Source organism: Colias philodice, chromosome 10 (assembly GCF_061535455.1).
Source record: "Colias philodice isolate Cphi_HAF_F1 chromosome 10, ilColPhil1 Martin Lab GWU primary, whole genome shotgun sequence".
NCBI classification, from domain to species: Eukaryota; Metazoa; Arthropoda; class Insecta; order Lepidoptera; family Pieridae; genus Colias; species Colias philodice.
In genome coordinates this window covers 6049254-6077014 of record NC_143095.1, presented here as the reverse complement: position 1 = coordinate 6077014, position 27761 = coordinate 6049254, and the positions used below count along the sequence as shown (strand labels likewise).

The window sequence follows — 27761 nt, the reverse complement described above, 5'->3', positions numbered from 1 at the left end:
TTTAATCTATGTCATTATTATAAGGGGAATAATTTAAAACTGTTTTTTTTTTTGTAAAAATTTTATTAAGGCTTAATTCTACTTTTTTCTTTCAACACACTCGCAACAGCAAGGCATGTAGAAATGTTCCACAAATGCTTCACGTTTCGACCTCGATAATGCTATCATTTCTCTGAGTATGTATTTCTGAACGCAAATTCCCTCGGAGTCGTTGCTGAATAACGCCAACAAGGAACATCGACCATTTTCTGTATTGCTGAAAAAAAACGAGGAGTTAAATCAGTAATAATTTAAGTTTTCGTAGGACTTAATTATGTTTACTATGTTTTTTTTATTTAATTCTTTTTTTATTAAGAAATGTGTGGTAATGATTATTTATTATAATACTGAAATGAAATTCAGACCCCAATTTTTTCAGACATCAAATTTTTTGCAGGTAAATGCAAAAACAAAAATAATTTGGAAAATCCAAAAGTGCACGCCTCATAATTTTTTTAAATAATTATTTATTAATTATTATTTTTGTTTATTTAATAACAATTAAACCACATCGAATCAGACCCTGAAAAATGAAAGGGTTCTATTCCTGAGCATACTCAAGCGTAAGAGAAAAAAAAAGACTCGATTAGTAAAGTATTTCGGTCGCTATCGTGTTAACAAGAAAATCCTCCGCACATACAGACACACGGACGTCCAAGACAGAACTTTTTTAAACTGTTTTTTAACTAGTTTAAATAACAAAAATGACATCAAAAATATCATGAATGTTAAAAATAGTGTTTTTTCTTAATATGTGTGTGTATGTATTATCTTACATAAAGACATTTTAAGTTTGAAAAATCAGATGTTTTGCGCGAAGTGACAGTAGTACCCACCTCAACGCTTCGCTTATGAGGCGTGCAAAAATCATTTGATTTCTGGCGAGAGTAGAGCACTACCCGCTCCGCTTAGGTAGATATAAATGGCGTGCAATAGTTACTCAAGTCAATAGGTACCTATAATATTATGACGGCTTTATCTAACAACAAATTACATAAACATTTACAGTGGTGGTCACATAATTAAAGACACCCCCTAATTGACCATAAAATATTTATTTTAGGAAGTACAAATATCTGAAAAAGGTATTTAATCTAGTATTATTTTTATTAAACCATACAAGACAATATGTTCTTTAAAATGAGGGACAAAAAATAGTTATATTCCTTGTTAGTTTCGACACTTGCTCTCTGTGGGAATGTAACACAAACTTTGTTAACGTACGTGTAGCTGGCCACTTAATTAAAGACAACAAGAAATCAGTTATAATTTTTATAAATAAAAAGAAACGGCATTGTGCTTTACTTCGTTTTGTCGCGTAATTTCATAAATCGTTGACACTCTATAATTTTTTTGGGTATTTTTAACTTTTAAAATTAAAATTCATACGTTTAATAATTTTAATATCAATTATTATGGTTAAAAATAAGAGTTGCGACTCGTCCACAAGAAAAAATATTTTTAACTTCCATGATAATTAAACTATTTCAAGGATGTGGTTATGAATGCTATAAAACATGTCAAGATGCTCCACACGATCGAAAACGTACTCAGAAAAGCAAAACCACTAAAAAACTAAACTAAAATACTCGGCCGAAAGATTAAAAAATGGTGTTGTTGGCTAAAAAGATCCATTTAAAGGGTCGGAACTGATACAGTTCAGAGTTGTATGGTGCAGCAGGCTTGAAGGGGGTGTCTGCAAGGATAATAAGACGGAGACTGTGTGAGGAAAACTTGCACTGAAGAGTATCTCGGAAAGTACCACTTTTGAAAAAACAAAATGTGAAGGCAAGATTTCACTTTGCTACAAAATACGAACACTGGACTGAACGAGAATGGAAACATGTGCTGTTTTGGCATGAAACTAAGATTAATATGATTAATTCTGTCAGAAAACAATATGTAAGACGCCATCTCAATAAGGAAATGGATCCAAGATACTCTAAAAAGTAGTCATACATGGGGGTGGAAATATCAAAGAGTGGCGCTGTTTTTCTGGACTTGGTGTTGGACCTGTCAAAAAGACAGAAGGCAACATGGTTAAATTCCAGTACAAGTATACTTTAGAGCAATCCATGCTGCCCTATGCAGAGGAAAATTTACCTGTTGTGTGAACTTTTCAACACGATAATGATCCTAAGCACACAGCAAAAGTAGTGAAGTGCTTGTTAAGGAACCAATCTGTAACTGTTTTGGATTGACCCCCCCTACAGTCCGGATTCAAATCCGATCGAAAACTTATGAAATCAAGAAAGAAAGAAGTCGCGGCAAAGCTATCATCAAACTTCGAACCCTTTGCAAAGCATTTTCGAAGAATGGAACCAATTTAGTGATGCAACTTGAACAAAATTAGTTGCTTCAATGCCCAAGAGATGTAAACCGTCATTACTGCCAAAGGACATGCAACCAAATATTGAAAAGTGTAAAAATGTTTTGTAAATACGTCAGGTATTTTGTGTTGTAAAAATAATCTCATTAAAATAATAATTTTTTATATTTCTTATATGCGAGTCTAATGTCTTTAATTATATGGCCAACCCTTTGCTAGGTTAAAACTGCTTAGTACGGATGAACCGAATAAAATCTAACAAACCGACAAGTTTTGTAGATAAAATTTAGTTTAGCATTAGACAACACATACCTGAATATTTTAAAATTATTTAACAAGTTCCAATGGTAGTGTAAAAAAAAATTTTGAGAGAAGTGTCTTGGGTAGTATAAAATGTTCTTAGTGTCTTTAATTATGTGACCACCACTGTATGTGAGAGAAATAAAACTCGGCAAAATTTATGTGCATTTAAATACGCATACATTTTTGCTAGATTTTTGTTGTAGTAGAGTTGTGCTTACTTACCCTCGCATCATCGATTTTTTATCATTTGGTCTGTGAACAGAAAGGATACGTTAAATTTATAACTTTTTCATGTATCAATTAAAATGTATGATGTGACCACCAGGATATTACTAAGAATGCATTTTCGTGACAGCGTATGTACCTGTAGACCTCTCACTCTTTCTTTACTTTCAATATAAATATGCAACAGAAAATGTAACCATGTCAATACAATGGGAACACACACTGTCCCCTTATTAATAAAAAAAAAACTAACCTGCATATTTCCACACGAAATCGTTGAACTGGTTCCTGCTTAGTGTTTAAGATATAAAACCACAAGCCACTTTTGCTTTTGGCAGCTTTCGGAACATAAAGCTAAAAGTTGTTAGTAAACATTATAATAAAGTTTGGAAAATCCAAAAGTGCACGACTCATAATGCTCATTTAATTATGAAATATAAAAAAAAATATATATATATATATATAGAAATAGTCTTGTATTGTAGAGCCATTTTAATAGGCAACATTTGACAGTTCAACAAAATTCAACAACGTAACCTAGTAACCACGACATAGAATAACATGATATTTCGTTTTGTTAGAACTGCACATTTGTTTAACTTTTTTCAATTACGATTACATATTTATAATAATAATGACCGATAGAAGTAATTTTAGGACTTGATTTTACTGATAAACCATTCTAAACATAATGAACAATTTCTGATTTAAAGAACTGACGTCGCTACAATTTTGTGTCAATAAACCTTTTTTCTTTTTAAATACCAGAGACGTTACTCTAAAAATCGAAATCTGACATCTAGAATCGAATGCATTGATTACTTGGGAATAAAAATTATCATAAATTATTGACATGTGTTTCAAGTTCGATTGACAAATGTTTCAAGTCCGTATCGATTAATTCACTTTAATCGATGTTTTTAAGCAGGTTACCACCCTATGAAGATAAAATTGATAGACGTCAAATGTTGCCTATTAAATTGGCTCTACTATAGTTTTCGTTTTTTATTAATTGCAATTAAACGACACTGAATTAATTAATCATTCGCATTCAGTGACCTACAATCGTCGATTAGAATATTTAAAAAAAAAATTAACTCAAATGATGGATTTTTTCACAAGTTAAAGTTTTTTTTTTTTTTTTTTTTTATTACTACAACCGGCAAAGGAGCGGGCGGTACACTTGATGTAAGGTGTTCACCGCCGCCCATAGCAATTGCAACGTTACCTAGGTACCCTTGCGATTGGAACATTTACCCTTTTTAAAAAGTATGGGATTAATCTCCATTAAATTATCTCGACAATAGTATGCAAAATATCTTGATTCCGTGAACTAACAAGGCTATAATAATAAGAATAGCTGCAAAAATGAGGCGAAAAAAATTTTTCGATCGTAAAGCACTCTCTGATGCTTCGCATCATGAGTCGTGCAATTACAACCACTTTAAATACCTACTTAAATTTCAAATGATCAAATTATATTTTGTGTTGAATAAATTTGATTGCTGAAGCGGGTATCATGGGTGGTATGCGTTGCCCCGGTATGACAAAAATACGAGGGTTTGAATTCCGCCTCGTGATCGAATTTTTTCTATTCTTAAAAATTGCTAATAATATCAGTTTTACCTATTGAATTTGTAGTTTGCCAACTAATATCTATTGTTTTATACTGCTCGATCTGATTTATATATTTGAACGAAAAATTCGTATCTACATAAATAATCTAAAAAACTGTAAGTATGCCTAACCGTCTCTCCGAAAAATATGAGGCATCTTTGATTTACTTACTTTTTCCATAGAATCACACAGTTCTACTTCTAGAGGAGTGAATGAAAATCTGCTCTCGATTGAAAGCGTCGAAAGAGTGATATCATTACTGAATATAGTTTGGTTATGTCTGAGCTGAAACAAATTATATAAAGGAAAATGCCTTTTATAACGGTAGGTATTACGGTAAACGTATTTATAAATTTACTAGCTGTGCCCCGCGGTTTTACCCGCGTGGCTCCGATTCTGTTGTTCTTAGCGTTATGATATATAGCCAATAGCCTTCCTCGATAAATGGGCTATCCAACAACTAAAGAATTTTTCAAATCGGACCAGTAGTTCTTGAGATTAGCGCGTTCAAACAAACAAACAAACAAACTCTTCAGCTTTATAATATTAGTATAGATTAAAAAAATACACCGATTCGAGCTGGGGCAGAGCGATCAAATACTAAAAAATAAAAATAAATAAAACAATTATAGTAATGATGACAAACCTCTTTTATTAGTTCATTTGCGATATCTTCTGGATAATCCGGAACCTCAGTACAAATGCCTAATGTTCTACATTCTGGTGAGAGTTTTGATTCATCTGTAAAATTAAATTAAGCTGATTCAAAACCGCTTTTTTCGGCTTTTTTGTTATGACCTTATATTTTTTTAAAGTATGAAATACATACCGATAGGTATCCACGATCCATTCACAGAGACAAATAATATGAGGATGGTAAAATATTTTAGATATATCTGTAAATAAATTTAAGCGTGATTTGAAACGAAAAGTATTGATATAAGAAGCTAGAAGAAAAAGTCGTCACTGTAGAGACAAATTGCTACAGTAGAATTCCTAGATAATAGTTAAATATTTATTCATTAAACTCCTAATATAAATTATTCCTGTTAAGTATCTACATAACAAAGATCTCTTCGTGGAAAATTACTGACGTTTCTATAGATTTATTTCAGGACTGGACGCTACTTTAAACATAGATTTAAGTGGACTATAATTATTTAACAAACAGTCAAACAAGAAAAAAATCACACACACACAAAAGGAACATAAATAATACCTACTCTCATAATATAAATGCTGTTATGGTTTTTTTATTATTTTATTTATTGAAATTATTCTTACAAATTATTACAATAACTTAAGTCTAAGTCCCACAAAACTGCACAATAATTAATAGATTTCGATTTAACTTATAATGTACTTAGGTATTAATTAATAATTTATACATTTTAATAGTTAAAATATCTAACATTATTCTAAAGTATGCACATAGGTAACTTCAAGGAGAAAATACACTTAGCTCTTATCAAATTCAATAAATTCTAAGTAGTTACCTACAACTTCTAAAAAATCTACTTACAAAACGACACAACTGCCCAGCCATGTTTTCCTCTCACAGTGAATACTTCAACTGAAATACTGAAATCATACCAATTTCATTTATAATGAAATTGGTATGCGTGCAAGTGCATAATTGAATTATCTTTACTTACTCATAAGTCGTAAGTAACCTACAGCTATCGCTTTCAATAATGCATATTCCTGTAAGCTCAATTATACTGCGAATGATTTAATATGAATTGATTTTCAAATATTTTAATAGCTAATTCCTGCTACATACTTAGATAATGGAGCATTGAAATACGATTTAAAATAATCGTGTGATTAACATATTGTGTTAAAGCATAGAAAGTATCCTACGCTATTCCGCTTTTACGCAGTATGCGCATTTAATAATATTTTTTTAAGCATTGCACCACGATATGAATCAAAGTTTTAGAATCTCTACAATTTGAAAAGCAGGTCAATGTGATTAAAATTGAAATAGTATATTAATGATAAAATATTTGTAAATATTAAATAATTATGTAGAATCGAAGTCGAATGATTCTAATATGGTTTATGTGGGTATGTGTTCTTTGGATTAATATTTGTGGCAGTATCTCGTGGATTATACACATATTCTAGATCACCATAAAACGCATCAGACTAGAACACGAACACCAAAGTTTAATAAAAATTTCTCTACAATAGAGACAGACTTTGCCCATTGGGATGCGATACATTTTTCTTTCAGCAATAAAGTAGGGCTAAATAAAGTAGGGGTAAGTAGTATAAGCGGATGTAAGATGTGATGGTATCACAGATGGTATCATATTTTTTCACTGGGAAATTATATGCAATGTTTATAATCGTAGAAATGTTATTATATTGAATGTATCTCTATTTAAATGACAAATTGTAACAGTTATTTACTTACTTATAATGAGGATAAAGGAAAATTAGTCAAGTGTGATACACAAACCACAATAATGGTTCTGATATTACATACGTAGAAATATATACAATATGTATATTATGTAGGTACTTGTAAATGAACTATGTAATGGCTAGATCTGTGTGACATTACACATAATTATTGGAACTTTAGTAAAGTAATAAAATAAAAATAATTAAATGGATTTAATTTAGGTTGTATTTATACTCATTCAATATACCGTTTGAACAATACATAAAGTTCATAATAAAGTTGTTGAAAAGAAGAGTCATTTTGACACAAAGACCCTTGTCACAATAAATCGAAAAATCAACATGTGAATAAAATTTTATGATGAAATGTTGTATAGCTGTGATCTTTATTGGTTTACAAATTGTGACGTCGAATGGCTCAGTTAATTACTGCGGATCTAGAATGTGTGGTCACACAAATGGCCATACATTTTGCAGGTATTTGGTAAGTTAAAATTAATTTATCAATAGTATATCATTTTATTATAAAACAGTCCTTCTCGTTCGCGATAGACTCAAAAACAACTGCACCGATTTTCATACTATTTTCACCAATCGACAACGTGGTTAACGCGGACGAAGCTGCGGGTGGAAAGCTGGTTCAACATTATATTTTACAATTATGTACTTAGTTAATCTCACAAAATAACACTGATCCTTCTTTTTTTTCCAACATAAAATTAAAAAGATTTGTGTCGGTTTCAAGTTGGCGTTTACGCAAGCCTATAATTTTCCATGTATTTTAATTTTCCTATTGATAGTGTTTCAAGAGCACCACATAATAATTAATCTTATGCTACAATAGTCGGGACCGGGACCTACGTGCTTAGGTTACATGCAGGCGCCTCTTTCAATGGATGATAAGGTGCGAATCATGGCCCGTCTCAATCGACGACGAAGTGATATCGCGATGGGCTTGAATGATTGGCCTCCTGCTGCAGACATGCTCAAATTGGTAATTGTTTTATTTACCTTAGTCACAGATAATAATATAAAATCCATTAAATATTATTTGATTATTAAACGATTGGGGAAAATATGGTTGCTCTTGCGAATTTTGTAAGTATAGGTATTCGGTAGGGCTGTGAAATGTGAATGGATATTAAACTACTTTTTGTACTCCCAATAATTTATATTTATTTGATCGTATCAAAATTGTCAATCTTTTATAACATTAGTTTCTTGTAAACTATTATTCAATTTATTTTAGCGTTGGGTTGATGAATTGTCACGAGAAGCGCAGCTGTGGGCCGACCAGTGTAGACCTCCGAGCCACATTGAAGAGCATGACGCTTGCCGGGATCTTTGTACGTATACTCTCATTAGCTTAAAGGAAAAAGTATCTACCAATTAATTTACAAATATATAAATGAACGTTGTGAAATTACCAAAATGAATCACTTACTTTTGTAGTTTCGTAAACACACACCAATAGCCATAACACTAAGTCTAACAAGATTGTTTGAGTCATAATTCGCAAACTAATAAATATTAGAGCATTATAAATATATTATTATTTGTTATTAGAATGTGATTTTCAGATTCTGTCTCAGTAGGACAGTGTGTGGCATCGATAGTGGGCGAAGCGCCGGGACTGCGGCCGGAGACGATGGTCGACATCTGGTACATGCAACGGATATCTTATGAAGGAAACTTTACTTCTTATATTCCGTAGGTTTCGTCTTCCTATTATATTATTATTGTTGATTATCTCTGACGTATATAAGAGTTACACAAATTGTTTTATATACAAATGTAATACGTTTATCTTCAAAGAAACAAATCCATGAAATGATAAATGTTATATTTTATGGTTGCCCTACTTGGTTTATTAATGTATGTTTAATTCCGACGTTTAATAATTAATATAAATTAGAATATTGCTATTATTCAATCTCTTTGTCAAGGTCTTCAAATAGCTATTACGGCGATTTTGCTCAAATGATTTGGTCACGCACGTATATGGTTGGATGTGGAAGAAGTAGATTCATGGTAAGTGAAATATTAAAAAAAATCCACAGTCTTATCAAATTGTTTTATGGAGAGCCCAGTAAAGGACATCTACAAAACTCTATATCTCTGTTTAAGGCACTATGGCGTGGTCGTGTTCGAAGCGTAGAACGTTTAGTATGTAACTTTGCACCCCGAGGGCCCATACCCTTCCGAGCGCTCTGGACGCCTGGCGAACCAGCTTCTATGTGTCCTTCGAGATCCCGACCCGATCCTGATGTACCTGGACTTTGTACTTTCCGTTAGTATCACAATTAGTATACTAGTTCTACTCCATAAACCTTAATTTAGTTACCTACTACTACTGTATTTCCTGAAATGCGGATATTTCAAATGAAATATTGTGAGTCAATGCGTTTAGATTATTCAAAAGTGTTAAATTGATTACAGTAAATGACATTGAAATTCCTAAAGACGCCGATAAGGACATGGGTATTGAAGAACATTTGCTTTTAAATACTGTACTTGAAATAGAATATAATGACACATTAAATTATATGGGAAGCTTAGACGAGCATTACTTAAAGACAGTAGCTATGGCCACTATTGATTATCTGTTTACAACTGAACTATATTATAATAATAACTTATATAAGAGAGAAGCAATGGATAATACAATATACGAAGAAAATGCTACATATTTAAACAAAGAAGTTACCACTATAGTACCGGATTCAACAGTTATTCAATATAAATGGATAGCAAAAAAGAAAGTAAGTGTGGTTGGACGTCCAAAACCGTATAATTTAGAAGAATTAGATGATCCAACGATACCAAAATTAATAAGAAGTAAGTAAATCTACAAAAAAGATAAGCTTGAATGAAATTGTACATAACAATGATACTGAAACCTGTTCCAGATGAAATCGTTGAAGACACCACAGAAAAATGGGATCTCTATGCTGATTTTGATTATAAGGAACTGGATAATTATGGAACAACTATGAATACTTTAACATCAAAAAACATAACAACTGGTGTGTTAAGATCGTATGAGAATAGTTATAGAAATAAGTACAGAAATGGAATTGATATAAAATTTAATTTTCCAGGCCATGAATCAACGGAACTAGACAGTCATATAGAATCAATAAGAATTGAAACAATCGAAAATTCAGAAAAATATATTACGCCTGAGATTGAATTAAAATCGAATTTCTCAATGATACTTAATCTATCCAATCCCGTGTCGCTTGAAACAACTAAAGATTACTTAGATGATTATCTTTCAGATCGTAAGTTGTAAATAATACATAATTGTGGTTAAATGAACGTGCGGTTCGAAGATAAACTGCGTTTTATCATGTGTTGTAAAAAATATGTGTCTGTGTGCACAAACATAATATTATTTTTAACTAGCGGTCCGCCCCGGCTTCGCCCGTGGTACATGTTTACGTTTTCTCTACATAAGAACCATCCTCGTACTTCAAGGAATATAATAAAAAAAGAATTATCGAAATCGGTTCAGCCGTTCTCGAGTTATGCGCTTACCAACACATTTTGCGATTCATTTTTATATATAAGATTAATATAAATATGCAATACAAAGTTACTTAAACAACCATTAAAACTAAAAAATTGCATAAATGTATGATATTTATGCAATTTTAATTTTATAATTTATGCAATTTTATAATTAAGACAGTATGATTGTCTTAATTTTTAAAAAGAATATTCTCTTGTGTTTGCAACCTAAATGGTTCAGGACCCAGAGAGGTCTATCACTGTTATGTTAAGCCAAATGTGAAGAATTATTTTTTACAAATACAAATATAAAATGTTGATATTTTACTTTCTTTACAGCGGAGACATTTCGACAGTTGCAAGAAGCTTTAGAGCGTATGGAGAACAATTTGGCTGATCCAGCAACCAGTATAGGAAAGGTAAACAATAAAAAAAATGCTAATTCTACGCTTATTTATATTTACCTTAGATTAAACAAAAGACGTCAAATCTAAGTTGATTTGTGGTAGTTTTGTTTCTCATTTTGTGTTAAAATATTTTTTTAATTCTGTGAATTGAAAAAATATAGGAAATATAAGAGTGTGATTTATTTGCTAAATAAAACATTGAAGTATAACTTACAAAATATTTTATACAGGTGCGACGTGAAATAAGGACTCTGCAGCCTGAATCCAATGTTACCCAATCGAGAAGAAACAGCAAACAACGTGCTAAAGAATTGTTGGCAGAGATAGAAAGAAATAAAACATTACAAAGAGGTCCAATGTTAAATATGGTATTGAAGTATTTGCCATATTTAAAGCCGTATGAAAGTACTATTTTAGGTGAAGACTCGCCAAATAGCGCCAAAAGGATAATGCCATCAATTATTTTGCTTTTAGTTTTGTGTATGTGAATTGTTTTAGAGATTTAAGAATTTTTATTTATTTTAGATTTGAGTTTGATTTGTTTAATATATTTTAAAAACCGATATATATTTTTATTTTTCTCATTAAAAAAATCATAAAAACCATGCAGCAGACGATACATATCATACGTTATAAGGATTTTCGAAAATCCGAATGTTTATTATAAAAATTAGTTTATAATTTTAAAAGTGCAAAGAAGTTTATTAGCCAACATGTTTCGAATAATGGCATCCAGTCGGGAATTCCCTTGTGCTAATGTTGATGACCTTTTATTGTAATAAGTATTTAAAAGCACAAAAAGAATGGAATTTCTTTTAAATTTTAAAAGGGTGTTACAAATTAAAAAGCTTATACGTACAATGTACATAAATTGTTAATTTGCAATTAAATTGAAAGCAGTTATATAGTGTTAGAGCGGTCATTGGTCGGTAGTTTATCGCTAACAGGCGGGCAGGCTCGTTGGCTCGTAGCCGTCGCGTAGCGCGCTACGAAACTTTAGCATTGCATTTTTTTAATAATTAATAAAAAACCACACGTTCGATCGTTATTATATGCGTTAGATAGGTTTAAAATGCGTTTTTAAAAAGTAGAAGATTTCTATATTATGTTGGAATAATTTAGAAAATCTTATGTTATTGAAAGCATTTCTATTTTGTATCTAATGCAATATTAGAAAACAATAATAAAATGTCCGACGATACAAAATCAGCGTCAATGAATGCATCTTCCTCTCGCTCGTGGTTCCGTGCAGCTGATGATGTTAAAATTGAGTTTGGTTTTGGAGTTCCGCTTGGAGCAATGTCGGCTCATCCCACTTTTCATTCTGCGTGGGATATTGGCTGGTAAGTAGCTAATTAATGAAAATTATTAAACTTATATAAGCTTTACTAAAATGAACGAATGGCGCGGGTTTAAGGGGTACTTATATTGTACCAAGGACAATTTCCTTTTGAGTAGCGATATGAATCACGTATTTTTCTGCACGCAAAGTATTTATTTTCAAGGCGTTTTTTACCATAGATATTCCTTCTCCTCGTCCTTCATTAGTTCTCAAAATAAGCATGTAAAGCATTTGTCAAATAGGCGATATAATCGGTAATATAGATATGTACATGTGCAACTAAATTGAAAGTTATATTTGCAAGTGCAATTCCACATAGTAATAAAATGCACTTCCAATGTATTGGATTAAAAATCAACATTTTCTATTATATGTAAAAGGTAGGTACCTAGGGACTAGGTTATCTAGATATAGCGATTGTCTAGCCAACGTGGTCAGTGCTAATGAAATTACCGTGAAAGGATTGTTCAATTAAGGTGAATTATCGATTCGATGCGTTCTTGTCTGTCTGGACAATGCACGATACGTTTATGACGTATTATATAATATTATTTATAGTAAAATGTAGTATTATTTTGTCATATGCTTATAAATTAAGAAAAGCGTTACTAATTGTGGTTACTAGTTCGTTTTATAGTACTTACCATTCATTAGAATTAGAGAAAAGAAAGAGCTTAGAGATTGTGGAAGAGTTGCAGGAGTCTTAAATATTTAGGCCGTCGATAATTCAGCCTCTCAGTATGCAGCCTATTTTCAGAATATAACATTTGCCACTTTCCCCTTAATTATAGTTTAAAAATCAAAATCTGCTTCTTATTAGTAGAGATTGTAATCACGTAGCACCAATTTATTTGTAATCATTTCGAATTCAGCTTGCATTCGGCAAAATAAATGACACCTTTATCGCCAAATAATTGAACTGGAAAAGGAGTCTAAAATTACCTCGAAATTGCATTAATAATATGAGTGAGTAGTTCTAGTAGTGGGCTTTTTGATAATTATTATTTATGGTAGTGAGTAAATAATGTTTGTTTTCGTAAATATCTATAATTTCTTATCTGTAATGTTTTACGCCTACGCTTCTATCTTTGCAGTTTTTTTTTGTTGAAAAACAGAATGAACGAATCTATGAAGACCAGTTATTGGATACAACTATATACATACACATTTTTATGTTTATCTTCACTGCCAAGTGAAGTGCATCTGAATAAATTGAATTTTACATCATATTTCAGTGTTCTAAATTAAATCGTATGAAATTACATTGGAATAGCACAGTACGTTGAAGAGTAGGTTGGTGCTTCATTTTGATGACATTAAGAGCTTAGTGCAGCTATAGCATTAATCAGGTTAAGTAAAGTTGCAGCAAACGTTACAGCAACGCGTCCCTTTAAGATGACGCTTAGAACACTACTTCTTAGAACAAATTATAAGTAAACTTGAGAACGAGGACAAAATAATGTCCAGATGGCAGGAAATCATCACATGAAATTTATTTAAGTCAATTGATGCGTAGGAGTCAATTGGTGATACTGAAGTTATTGTGATAACCAGATTTAGTGATTTGGCTCGTTAGTACCTACTAAGGTCGTGAGTGGGAGTACTAAAAGCATAATTCTCCACCCTTTATCTTCATTGATATAAACAAATGGTTCGTGGTTATATAAAATCAAAGTTATTTTCGTCTCATTGAGAATTAAACACACTATTTGGAGGAGAAAAAAAGAATACCTAACTTCATATATTATTCACTCTTGTTAAAAATTAGGTACTTTCTATAAAACAAGGACATCAGATAATCGGCTAATGTAGAATTACCAGGAAAGTCGAGCGCTCCTATAAATTATAATAATTATTTTAGAAAAGTGTGCCACAACATTTCATTGACCCAGCAAATGTCTCGACAATAGGCATGACGAAAGATTTTGAAAACCTCTTCCATAATTCTGTCAAAACCGTAATACTTACTTGCTTTGAGTCTCAATTAATATTGATTTTTAGTGAGTTATTTTCAAAGAACATTGATAAAGTTGTGAAAACTTAACAGTGAAGTGGACATCAATTGTTTACAAGTGAACATTATATTGGATAAATGTGTTATTAACGTGAAAATAACAGTTTTAACTTGTGTTGGAACATTATTATTTTGAATTGTGCGGGCAGTTAAAAATAACTTCAAGTGATGATTTTTACGTTACAAAGATATATTATTAAGCAATATTCGCCCAGTTTTGAATGACTTCACTTGTGATTAAGTGTCATATTGGTCTGCACCCTCTATTGACAACTGTCAAGTTAAACAACACAGATAAGAACAAAACCGCGTCAATCATCATAGATCACAACAAATTAAACAGATAATAAATATATTATAGTACAGATAAACTATAAAAATAATTTGGGAAGTTTTTTCAACTTATATTTATACTTATGTTTTTTCAATTTAAATATATTTTTTTGACTGTTAAATTTAAATTCTGTTTTCATCATCTGATTGCATATTAAATTGAATATACCCCATAAATTATTAACTTTCACGCCAAGATGGTATTATGCTCTAAATGTAAAATAAGCATACTCGTTACTCAAAAAAGAATAAAATGCAGTTCTTGCAATCATCAATATCATGCAGATTGCGTAAAAATTGGGCAAGATCAGCCTAGATCTAAATGGTTATGTTCTCCTTGCATGTCTGGACAGTCAGACGCGGCATGCTCTGTTTCTCCACCGAATAAAAATATACAAATAAGTAATGAATTCCAAAGTCCTATTAATACTGAATCTATGTCTTTTGACCGCATTCAAGAAATTTTAAATAATACATTGGATATTAAAATACGGGAATTACGCGAAAGTTTACAGGATGTTTTGAGAAAGGAAATATTTGGAGAGATCGAACGTTTGAAACAAGATTTTACTGCAACTACAGATTTGCTGCAAAATGAACAATTAGAGCTTAAGACATCTATAAAGAACATAAATAAGTCTATTCATACCCTAGAATTGGGTGTCATCGAAATGCAAAAGGAAGTAGCTTTTCTCAAAAAGAAAATAAATGATTCTGATAAACTAACACGCAGTCAAAATATCGAAATTCAATCAGTTCCGGAGCGCAAAAATGAAAATTTAGTAAAAATTTTTACAAAATTGTGTCAAATAGTATCCGTGACTATAAATGATTCTGACATTGTTTCTTGCCGCCGCGTTGCAAAAATGGATAGCAAGTCTACTAGACCTCGCAATATCATAGTTACTCTACCTTCACCGCGCCATAGAGACAATCTTATATCTGCTGTTAAAAGATATAATAATACACATCCCCAAGACTTATTATGTTCTTCACTACTTGGCATCGTAGGCGAATCCTCAAGAGTCTATGTAAACGAACATTTGTCTCCAGAACAGAAGTTATTATATGCAGAAACTCGTGCGTTTAAAAAGGAATGTGGATTCAAATATGCTTGGGTTAAATATTCTAAGATATATTTACGAAAGAATGATAACTCTGGTGTCATTTATGTTAAAAATACACAATCACTTGATAAATTGCGTAATTAATTATATATGTGTATTTTTTTTTTTTTTTTTTTTTATCAATGTTACTCTGATCGGTATTTAAGTATTGTATTAACTATTTAAATTAGTAATGGATCTTTTAATGTACTATCAAAACGTAAATAGAATAAGAAGTAAAACTAACGAGATTTTCTCTCAAATTTTAATAGAGAACTATGATGTTATATGCTTTTGTGAAACAAATCTAAATGAAGGTATTTGCGATAGTGAGTTGTTTGACAATAGGTATACCGTCTTCCGTAGAGATCGCTATACGTCACAATGTAGAAAGGTGGACGGTGGTGGGGTTTTAATAGCGGTTAAAAAAGAGATACCCGCTGTGCGTCACCAGACCTGGGAGAGCTCTGCAGAGGACATTTGGCTATCTCTTAGAATAGGTAATGTTACTGAAATCATTATTGGTTTAGTTTATCTCCCACCTGATATACCTAAGCAAATCTATGAACACTATTTTGAAACATGTTCACAGGTACTCACTGAAAATGATAAGCAGGTTATAATTATTGGTGATTTTAATATTCCAGAAATAGACTGGAGTCACGATTTAAATTTTATGCAAGGATCTCTGTCTCATAAGGCTAAGGCTCTTGTTGATATAATGTCTATAGGCAGCTTACATCAATTAAACAAAATAGTTAACGTAAATAATAGAGTACTAGATCTTTTCCTTACGAATATTATGGGATTAAAAACAGAAAATGTAGATCCTTTAATAAACGAAGATAGACATCATCCTCCTTTTAAGGTATATATTTCTACACCTAAAAAACGTAAGTCTAATTACAAGATATCTGATTCTTTTAATTTTAGAAAGTGTAATTTTACAGAATGCAAGAAATTTTTGAATAATATAAATTGGAATAATGAATTTAAAGGCTTTATCGATGTTGACGAATATGTAAATAAATTTTATGAGCTACTTTATATTGTAATTAAAAATAATACACCTTATAAAAGATGCAATGTTCATGGAAACGCACAAACTCCTGTTTGGTTCAGTAACGCCCTTAAGAAATGTCTGAGAGAAAAAGAAAAATATCACACAAAATTTAGAATATTCGGTAATCCACGGGACTATGATACTTTTTCTCTTTTACGCAAGCGAGCAAAACGCCTTATCAGAACGTGTGAACGTAACTATAAGAAATCAATAGAAGAATCTTTACCCCAATCTACAAAACTTTTTTGGTCTTACATTAAAAACAAAAAACGCGCTTCGTCCGTTCCTCCCACGCTTACTCTGGGTAATCGTTCAGCACATACAGATATTGAAATAAGTAATATGTTCGCAGAGTTCTTTTCATCTGTCTGGGAAAAAGACTCATCAGATAATCACATATTAGAAGTTGATAATGTCGATAGGTCTAATTTTACATTGCACGATATTCAAATTGATAAACTAAGCATAAAACAACATCTTAAAAATGTTGATATTAATAAGGGTCCAGGTCCTGACCGCATATCCCCTTTATTTATAAAGGAGTGCATGCAAGGTCTTGTTGAACCTCTTTACATTATTTATAACCTCTCAATAAATCAAGGTAAATTTCCGACTATCTGGAAAACTGCTCACGTAGTACCTGTGCATAAGGATGGTGATGTAACTAGCTGTGAAAATTATAGACCAATCAGCATTCTTTCATGTTTTTCAAAAATATTAGAGGCTTTAGTGTATGATCATTTATTCTTTTTTATTAAACCAGCTATTAGCACGAAACAACACGGCTTTGTGAAACAAAAATCTACAACGACGAATCTTTTAGAATATACAAATTTTATTCATGGGGCGTTAAATAGTCAAGTACAAGTCCATTCTATATATACAGACTTCAGGAAAGCCTTCGATAAGGTTAATCATAGGCGACTACTTGGTAAACTATTCTGCGAGGGAATCCGCGGTAATTTGCTGCGCTGGCTCTCTTCATATATATTAAATAGATCTCAGATAGTAAGAATACTTGGAAGTTATTCTCGTCCTATATCTGTACTATCGGGTGTTCCTCAGGGCTCAAATCTGGGCCCTTTATTATTTGTGATTTTTATAAATGATTTGTGCAATAATTTATCATCAAATTGTTTACTTTATGCTGATGATTTAAAAATATTTAGAAAAATTTTCACTATAAATGACTGCATTGAACTGCAAAATGATTTGAATAAATTAAAAGATTGGTGTGATACAAATGCTATGTTTCTTAATGTAGATAAATGCTATGTTATGGAATTTGGTAGTACGACGGTAAAAATAAAATATAATTACTCTATAAATGCTAAAAATCTGATATGGAAGTCAAACGTACGTGATTTAGGAATTATCCTTGATAGCAAACTCTCATTTTTGGACCATTATACACATATTTATAAATCATGTAACAGATTACTAGGGTTTATTTTACGTTCATGTAAGGGTTTCCGGAATCCTAAATCTTATATTTGTCTTTTTAACTCTCTCATTCGTAGCAAATTGGAATATGCAAGTATGATTTGGTCCCCCTTTTATTTGATTCATATAAAAAATATAGAAAAAATTCAAATCAAATTTATGAGAATACTTTCATATCGGTTTCATCTAAACAAAACGCTTCATACTTATGAGGAAAGATTATCTTATTTTAAACAAGTAAAACTGTCAGATCGCCGAAAAATATTGGAATTAATATTTCTAAATAAAATTATATGTGGCCAACTGTCCACTGCAGCTCTGTCCCAAATTTCCTTTCATATACCACTTAGAAGTAATCGAAATAATCGAACTTTCACATTACCAGTCCACCGCACCCAAAGAGCATATTATAGCACTCTAAACAGAATCTGCACAAATTACAATAAGTTGTGTGAGATAATACCAGATCTTGACATTATCGGGAGTAAACCTATTAGATTTCGGAAATGCCTATTTGAAAACCTTACTTTGCTGTCGCAAGTCCTTCAATAGATTAGAAATTTGTCTCTTGTAGTTTTTATACCATTTCCCTTTTTTAAATTATCTGCTATCTATAAGTTAGTATATTGATAACTCTTTATATTTATGTGTAAGCGATTGTAATATTTTATAGTCTAGTAGTCAACACATGTTATTGCAATAACAATTAGTCATTAAGGTTTAAAGTGAAATAAGTATTGTACCTATATTATTGTTATATGTGTTTGTGTTGCAAATAAAATAAAATAAAAATAAAATAATGTGTGTATACGTTTATTAAACAAGAAAAACCCTATATTTCGCTAATATACTTAAATTTAACGAAGATAAAAGCCATTTTTCAAAAAATATTTATTAACTGTGCCAAAACAGCTCACAGGTGTCATGGCGTAGGCGTGACGTCACTCTTACGTAAATACGTAATTATCTGTATGCATAGCGAAGCAAAATTTTACAAATAATTAATTATTAAGTGTTAAAGAATCTAATTTCAAAGTTTATAAGTGGTGTGAAGTATTGCAATGTGAATCTACATAAAAATAATACCCAAAAAAGTGTTAGTAATTGTTTAAAGCGAGAAAATAATATGAAATGATTGTATAAATTTGACGCAGAGAAACCCGAACCACATATTCGTGAATTCGCAATTATATTTCTGTTCTGAGTCGATAAAGCATACGTGAAAAAATAGAAAATAAATAAAAATGAGTATTCTCAACATATTCATAACAACAAAATACACCTGACGCGAAGTTGTTTAGATAGACGTGACGTCACGCGTGTTTCCGTCAAAATGGCCGACTGCAGAATTTCAATGTTTTATTTTATTGATAATCTCATTAATCTTAATGTTTTTAATATTTCTAAGTCACTATTTTTAATTTATTTATTATACATTTTACCTTAAAAACACTAATTCGGTAATTTATGGATACTGTCGTCATGCCTATTCCAATGGTAATCGTGTATGGAAAATATCTAAGGAAAATACTAACCTTTACCTCCAATACTGTCGATATGTCTTTGAACTCATCGATTCAATGGACATTGTAAGGAATAATGACCCCAGCCAGTTCAGTGACCCTTGACACACATCCAGTACAAAGCCTGTCAGGCTACCCTTCCTTAAAAATGTAAACAGTCAGTTCAACCACCTCGAATTTAGATTTTAGATTCGTTGAGGCATTCAATGAACTTTATTTTTAACTTTTTGTAGAGTTATTTTTTTGGACTAAGATGTTGATCTTGTAGCGATGTTATCTTGACAAATTAAATCATTAATGTTTTAAATCGAAAGGGATCAGATAGGATCAGATATTAAAAAGAAAATCATGATGGATATGTCTCGATCTGGATAAAGTTGCTACCACGTTGCTACATATAATCTACACTTAAAAAAAGGTCTTTTTTTGTTGTCTACGAGTAACGACTTACTTACCTTTTACTTTGTAGTTTCTAATTTATACAGTATAAAAAGTGGGTCACTGGGTATGAATTTCTCCCAAAATATCGTACTTTAACCTCCATCAAATCGGTGTGATTCTCAAATTTTATTCATGATTGCTAGTCATAAAGGTCTATTTTCCAGTACTCATTTTGTTATATAAAAACTATGTGTGCGAGACGTTTGTCCAATACGCATAGAGGTTCGTTTCCGCTACCCCGTTACCATGGCAACATGATCAAAACAGACCTGTCAACTGGCACGATTTTCTTAACCCGGCTTCACTAATGACACACAACAATAGCTATACTGAAAAATAATGCCCTCGTTACAATATAAGATTTAATTACATGATTTCCTTACAAAACTACATATGAAACTTGCGAAGGTGCTTAGAGTAGTACGACGGAAAATGGAATTTGGATTTGGAGATTCACTCATTCCCAATATTACGGGCTTACGACAATTTTTCAATCATGATCCCTTTTTTAGGTATGTACTTCAAGTACGGTACTAGTATTTAGATTCGCTAACATTTAGCATTCCTACAATGCCTGAACTGTTACAAAGAATTATAATTATAATAAATATAATTATTATTATTTTTTTATTATTATACAGTATGTACACGCAAACATATTTATTTTGAATATATCTTCTTGTAACAGTGTGTATATCTGTACCTAACTTTATTAATTTATATAGGTTAAGAGACATTTCGGGCCCTGCTCCGAAATGTATGTTTCTAAATCATGGTTTTTGGATAGAAATCATCATATTTAAAATCCTAAAAAAATATATAGCACAGATAAACGTTTGATCTAGTGACTTTTTTGGATAAAAACACAATATTAAACATTTGACTCGATCAAAAAAAAATCAGAAGTAACATCGATTTTAAAAGCATAATCAGTTTTATGAGAATTAGGGGAACGCTATGTTTATGAAAATTTGACATTTCATTTACTAATCAGGTTTTACAGGGAAGTTTTTGGATAGATTTTTAATTTAGCCCTTATTTTTTTCTATATAAAATATAATACGTAAAATGCGACTCGCGCGCACCACGTCAGTGCAGCCAGAGTCCAGCCGGACGTTATCGAGGGAGGACCTGTGCTAGTTTTGCTCCCGACCACGTTGCAGTCGCCGTTCGCGTATTAGAACCGAGCGGCGAGTAAAACGGCGAGCATGTCACGGTATAAATAAATCAGTAGTTTGATTTTGTTAGTTATCCTAGGATTATTGTTGTAAATATAAATTAACTTCTTATTCTATACTATTAAACGAACAATATTTGCATATTAATATATTTGTTTGTAAATACAGTGTGGAAATTTTCGATGGGCCCTGGGTGAAAGTACTAGAAATACTGGAGATAGCAAATTTCCTTTATTTTTAAAAAGAAATAGAACTGCATTCAAAGATTTTCAAAAATTTAGAATACACTAACTTACTTATTACATACTTATATTCAATTATTATTTTGCCTTTTTTATTTGTTTTACTTTAAATTATTATTACCAATATTTTCAGAAGAAAATAAATTAATGTATCCAGAACGAGAGTTTCATTTTAAACTTTAAATGTATGTATAAAATAGACCAAAAAATTTTTACGAGAAATTAACAATAAATTATCTTTTATATTGTTTCTATCGATTTGAATAATAAAATAAAATTTGAAAAAGGAATGTTTCTTTTCAGAAAAATTTGCTATCCCTAGTATTTCAAGTACTTTCCATTCAGGGCACATCGAAAATTTCCACACTGTATATATACAAACAAATATACAGGGTGTCCCAAAAAGTAGTGATGAACGGAAGCTGGGAGGTAGAGGACCAAGAGGGCTATCCGAATCACCCCCATGTGTGTTATGCGATTTTTCGTATTTTCGGAGTTATTACATTTTTTTCAATTTTTCATCTATCGCCGAGTACGATGAGATTTTTATTTATGGTGACGTGAATTATTGCGCTAGATGCTTGTTTTTTTTTGTGTGCTAAGCTGAAAGATAGGCCAATTCAGTATGGTAACATTTACTATCGTTAGATCTTCGAATGGAATAAAAAAAAGAATTAAATGCCAAGAAAGATAAAATTACCCAGTATGTTCATAACTTCAAGGGCCCATAAAAAAATAAAATCACATAAAAAAGGTTTTCCATTTGGCTTTTAAAAACTTGCTCTATCGATCAGGTAGCCACCATAAAAATTTCATTTTATTATTCTGAAGGCTTCAATCGAAAAATTGAAATCTAAATGTGGTAAGTGCAAAATTTTTATTAACATGATGATCATTAAAACCAATAAATAGGTGTTTAATTACCAGAATTTTTTTAAATAGCCCCGCTGTTGCTCAGTGCAAGTGCGACATCACCGTAAAAAGTTGTCTTTTAATTGTCTGAATGCTTTTTTATCATTTTTAATGGTTTCTTCTGCTACTATGAATTTCCGGGTTATTTTGTCCAAATTGGGGCATTCTCTCAAGTAGCCGAGGTCTTTTTAGTATCCCCATTGAAAAAAAATCAATGGGGTTTATTCGAGGGACCGTGGAGGCCAGGCTTTAAAGCAGGCGTCACCGGCGCATGCGCAGGCTGCAACGACCAATCCATCTTTCAGGGTATTTTTGCCCTTTAGCCTGGCCTCCACGGTCTCCGGACATAAACCCTATTGAATTTTTTCCGTGGGGATACTACAAAGACGAGAGACTGCCACAATTTGGACGAAATAACCCGGAAATTCATAGTAGCAGAAGAAACCATTAAAAATGATAAAAGAGCATTCAGACATTAAAAAGACAACTTTTTACGGTGATGTCGCACTTGCATTGAGCAACAGCGGGGCTATTTAAAAAAAATTCATTTTTAAACACCTATTTATTGGTTTTAATAATCATCATGTTAATAAAAATTTTGCACTTACCACATTTAGATTTCAATTTTTCGATTGAAGCCTTCAGAATAATAAAATGAAATTTTTAGGGTAGCTACCTGATCGATAGAGCAAGTTTTTAAAAGCCAAATGGAAAACCTTTTTTATGTGATTTTATTTTTTTATGGGCCCTTGAAGTTATGAACATACTGGGTAATTTTATCTTTCATAGCATTTAATTCTTTTTTTTATTCCATTCGAAGATCTAACGATAGTAAATGTTACCATACTGAATTGGCCTATCTTTCAGCTTAGCACACAAAAAAAAACAAGCATCTAGCGCAATAATTCACGTCACCATAAATAAAAATCTCATCGTACTCGGCGATAGATGAAAAATTGAAAAAAAATGTAATAACTCCGAAAATACGAAAAATCGCATAACACACATGGGGGTGATTCGGATAGCCCTCTAAGTCCTCTACCTCCCAGCTTCAGTATATCACTACTTTTTGGGACACCCTGTATAAATATGCAAATATTGCTCGTTTAATGGTATAGGATAAGTAGTAAATTTATATATCAACAACATTCCTACGATAGCAAATAAAATCGAACTACTGATTTATTTATACTGTGGCATAATCACCCGCCTTCATAGGTCACCGGAGTTCATGCCGCGCCGGCTCCTGCGCAACGCGGGCGCGAGCCATCTCAGTGCCTAAAATGCCTAAACTTTCAGTACAAAGGGCTCTTAATAATGCTCTAAGAATGTAGTTATATAAACATTTTTATTCTTTCGTTCTTCTAATTCCTAGTCCCAGTTCTGGCTTCCACCACATGGCCCGCATGATGGACCGAATGATGGTGGAAAGTATGCAACCGTTCGGCTTTGCAAGAATGACGACCAGGCGTGGTTCAGACAAGGATGAACCTCCAAGAGATGGCCTGAGATCTGATAAAAGTGAAGCTAGAAGAGAACGTGCTAAAAATCCTCAAACCCATAACGGCAACGGAACCAGACATCCACCAACACAAGGTATATTAACTCTACATATTTATATATTGATACATAACAGTACAAATCTCCTTAATACATCAAATTTTCAGTGGTTCGACCAATTCCAGTTAACAAATTCCAAGAAACGCCATTAGATCAAGCGAAACAAACGGACCCTACTACCGAGAAATGGGCAGGTACATTACGTAAACGTGATCCTAATCTTCAACCCTCCTTACCTTCAATTGTATCGCGCAAAACATCTTCATCATCTATGGGCAGTGGTAGAAAAACTAGATCAGTCGAACGAACACCGAGAAGGCGTCACCTTATACCGATTAAACCTATTGTCCGGAAAGGTGACGTGTCTGCTGATGGTGATGCGATATTGGAGAGGGATGAAAGAGTTTTTGATGCAACAGGATATGAAATTCATCTGGTTGAAACGCTGGAAAGGGATATATTGCAAAAAAACCCGGACGTACGTTGGAAAGATGTGATCGGGCTAGATGACGCAAAATCAGTTTTACAAGAGGCAATGGTTTTGCCGCTCGTGATGCCCGATTATTTTAAGGTAAAAGTGTATTTATTATTTTAGTGTCATCTTTCTTAGAAGTTGATAGTAAATTTACCGCGTTATTAATTCTTGAAAATGCCAAAACGCAGTAATCATACGTATTAATCACAAGAAAGAGAATTAGAAATTTCGTTTACAATTTAATTATTTTTATGTTACTTACCTTTAATTTGAGTGTAATTACCAAAAAAGTGCCGGTCTCAAATTTATAAGTTAAGATTCGCGTGCGCGATTACATACGGCTGTCCATTCATGCTGCATGCTTAATTATAACTTACGTGAAACATTTGGGAAGTGGGTCAAGTGGCTACCATTAATTTGGGCTGTGAAACTACACAAAAATCTTATATAAACTTGTAATTTTGAATGCCAATTATTCTCACACTAGCATATTATGATATTATCTTATTTATGTAATCTTTTCGAATGTAGGTAGTTTAGCTCTAGTAAGTATGTATGTATATATTTAACTATTTATTCAAATTTCTTTCTTATGCTTTCATTGATAACGAAAGCTTCAAAAATACATGTTTCAGGGTATTCGTCGTCCTTGGAGAGGCGTTTTGTTAACAGGTCCACCCGGCACAGGCAAGACTTTGCTGGCGCGAGCTGTCGCAACCGAGTGTCGAACCACCTTCTTCAACGTATCATCTGCTACATTGACATCTAAATACCGAGGGGATTCTGAGAAACTTGTTAGGTTACTTTTTGATATGGTATGTTTGGGTTTGTGTAGTCGAAGATTCGATTATTGTTTTCATTCGCATTAAACTCGTTAATATTTATTCCTTTATTTGCTTCTTAGGTTTCCTTTCTAAGTATAAGCTTTTTTTAGTAGTGATCACATATAATTAGGCCACCATTACATATTTCAATAAAATATTATATTTGAGGCATATAAAATACCTTATAAATAAGAAATCTAAAAAAGGAATATGAAAGAATCGACAGCTTTTATCATAATGCCTCTATTTTACAAAATGTTACAGGCCGCCTTCTACGCACCCAGTACGATATTCTTAGATGAGGTGGACTCACTATGTGCGATGAGAGGGGCGGACTCTGAACACGAAGCTTCTCGACGATTCAAGGCTGAGTTACTGATTCAAATGGATGGATTAGCTGCCCCTTTGTAAGTTGTATTTTTAGAGCAATGTATTTTTTTTGTTGAAAGAAATTCCATATGTAGGCTTATTTCAATTTATAGTTTCATTAAAAGTATAGTTTATGAAACATCTTTTTTCAGTAACCAAGACAAAGTAGTTATGGTGTTAGCAGCCACGAATCACCCTTGGGACATCGATGAGGCGTTCAGACGTCGCTTTGAAAAAAGGATATACGTCGGCCTTCCTGATGGTGAGAAATAATAATCGTAATTTGTTTTAGTTATAGATATAGTTATGTGTTAGTTATATTATTTAGTTTATAGTTTAATTTATTGTGACTCTATTAAATTTATGTTAAAATAATTTATTTTGTTTCGTAATATAAATTTTATTGTTTGTATTATGCTACTAAAAAGTTTCTTTCATCACCTACTTTTGCTAAAATTTTCTACTCTATCTCCTCTTGTTTATCTTTCGTCGTCGTCCGATCCCATGGGAATTTCGGTAGAAAACCAGTTTTCTATAGATGAGGCTAATAATGCTAATAGTGAATAAACTTTAAAGAAGTAAAACATATTTCAGAATCAACTCGTGTCAAACTATTGAAGCTTTGTCTACGTGATGTTGTGTTGTCCAATGAGGTCGACTTGTCCGAATTAGCTGCAAAGTTAGATGGCTATAGCGGTTCAGATATTTGTAACTTGTGCAGGTTAGTGTATCAAGTCACAAGTATTTACTACAATATATTATATTTCTGGTTTCAAATATTAGCTAGCATTATTGAGATAAATTGCTCTAATCATTTTATAATTTCCAGGGATGCAGCTATGATGACCATGCGTCGTAAAATTGCGGGGAAAACACCTGAACAAATTCGTCGTTTGAAACGAACTGAATTAGAAGCGCCAATATCTAAAGCAGATTTAGATACCGCGATTGAGAAAACAAGGCGCACAGTGACTCAAGCAGATGTAGCGCGTTACTCGACGTGGATGCAGAAGCACGGTTGTTCCTAGCATAGGGCTAAAGCGCTTAGAGCGCTTCTTCGACTGTTAAGAACCTCTTAAACTGCCTGTGTTAAAGAAAGGACAAGAAAATATTAGGTTCCAAAGTCGATCTCGTGATTTATAAACTTTTATACGTATTATAATAAAATCGTGGTGTATTTGATAGTTATTGTTATTTGTAAATTATATGGATTTTCTACGATATACCTAAATTAGATTTTATAATAATTGTGACGTAACTCTAGGATACTGATAATATGGTAGGTACATGATGGTCTAGAAATGCGTAAATATGTATGACTTTAAATACTTGACATTATTATTACTATGGTAAGGCAGCAAAATAGAGTTTTGCTTGAAATTTAAAATTTTCTATGGAATAAAAATTTTAAGGTGATGAAATATTGTTGTGATTTGTTTGTGAGTTTAATAATTGTGCTTCTGTAGGAATGTGATTTGGCTAATATAATATTAATGTATAATTATAAAAATACAAAATAGAGCCCTGCGTCACGATGGTTGAAAGTATTCGGTTTATCTATTACCATAATGTTAGGCGAGGCGTAACCCTATAACCTATGCATATAATATTTCCGCTATTGTAGAGAACTTAAATATTTATATTTGTCATGTAACTTAGAAAATTATACTTTAATATAATTCCCCATAAAATAATTTCATCTTGTTTATTTGGTTTATATTATATTTAATCCTACTGCTGGTGATTAATCTGCTTCTATTACCCATTTTATAATAGTTGTTACTAATTTAAAACTAAACAAAAATAAAATCAGGCTCAAAAGGGATTGAAATAATAAACAATTTAGAATAAGATTTATTTATTTAGGAATGGTGTAGATGTATTTTGTTTTAAACATTTCTTTTAAAATTATACATGTTAAAAAGAGTTCGGCTAATGTCAATAAGTTCGAATAAAGGTTGTTTTTATTCATACCTACCTGTTTTAACGATATGTGTAACCATTTGATATAATTTTCTTTAGGATTGGACTTACGTATATAATAGTGAAGTGCTGAAATACAAATTCAGTAAAAGACAAACTTATAATGTA

At 32.0% G+C, this 27761-nt stretch overlaps 3 protein-coding genes across 3 annotated transcripts; 2 read left to right on the top strand and 1 right to left on the bottom strand.

Annotated features, from left to right (window-relative positions):
- Positions 1–65: 65 nt before the first annotated feature.
- Positions 66–6160, bottom strand: LOC149485215 (uncharacterized). The gene is made up of 7 exons (XM_089699607.1): positions 6036–6160; positions 5343–5409; positions 5160–5254; positions 4685–4798; positions 3150–3250; positions 2894–2923; positions 66–256 (listed from the first exon to the last, which is right to left on the bottom strand). Exons 1-7 carry the CDS (start codon positions 6057–6059, stop codon positions 79–81), a joined length of 609 nt encoding a protein of 202 aa, XP_089555733.1. The 5' UTR covers positions 6060–6160; the 3' UTR covers positions 66–78.
- Positions 6161–7286: 1126 nt separating this feature from the next.
- Positions 7287–11337, top strand: LOC149485214 (venom allergen 3-like). The gene is made up of 8 exons (XM_089699970.1): positions 7287–7409; positions 7770–7919; positions 8175–8271; positions 8506–8635; positions 8872–8956; positions 9053–9215; positions 10778–10857; positions 11076–11337. The coding sequence occupies exons 1-8, from the start codon at positions 7287–7289 to the stop codon at positions 11331–11333; spliced, it is 1086 nt and encodes a 361-aa protein (XP_089556096.1). The 3' UTR covers positions 11334–11337.
- Positions 11338–11789: 452 nt separating this feature from the next.
- Positions 11790–27424, top strand: LOC149485213 (katanin p60 ATPase-containing subunit A-like 1). Its single transcript, XM_089699945.1, has 8 exons — positions 11790–12188; positions 23818–24038; positions 24110–24573; positions 25113–25292; positions 25566–25708; positions 25823–25932; positions 26265–26391; positions 26500–27424. Exons 1-8 carry the CDS (start codon positions 12034–12036, stop codon positions 26696–26698), a joined length of 1599 nt encoding a protein of 532 aa, XP_089556071.1. The 5' UTR covers positions 11790–12033; the 3' UTR covers positions 26699–27424.
- Positions 27425–27761: the final 337 nt, after the last annotated feature.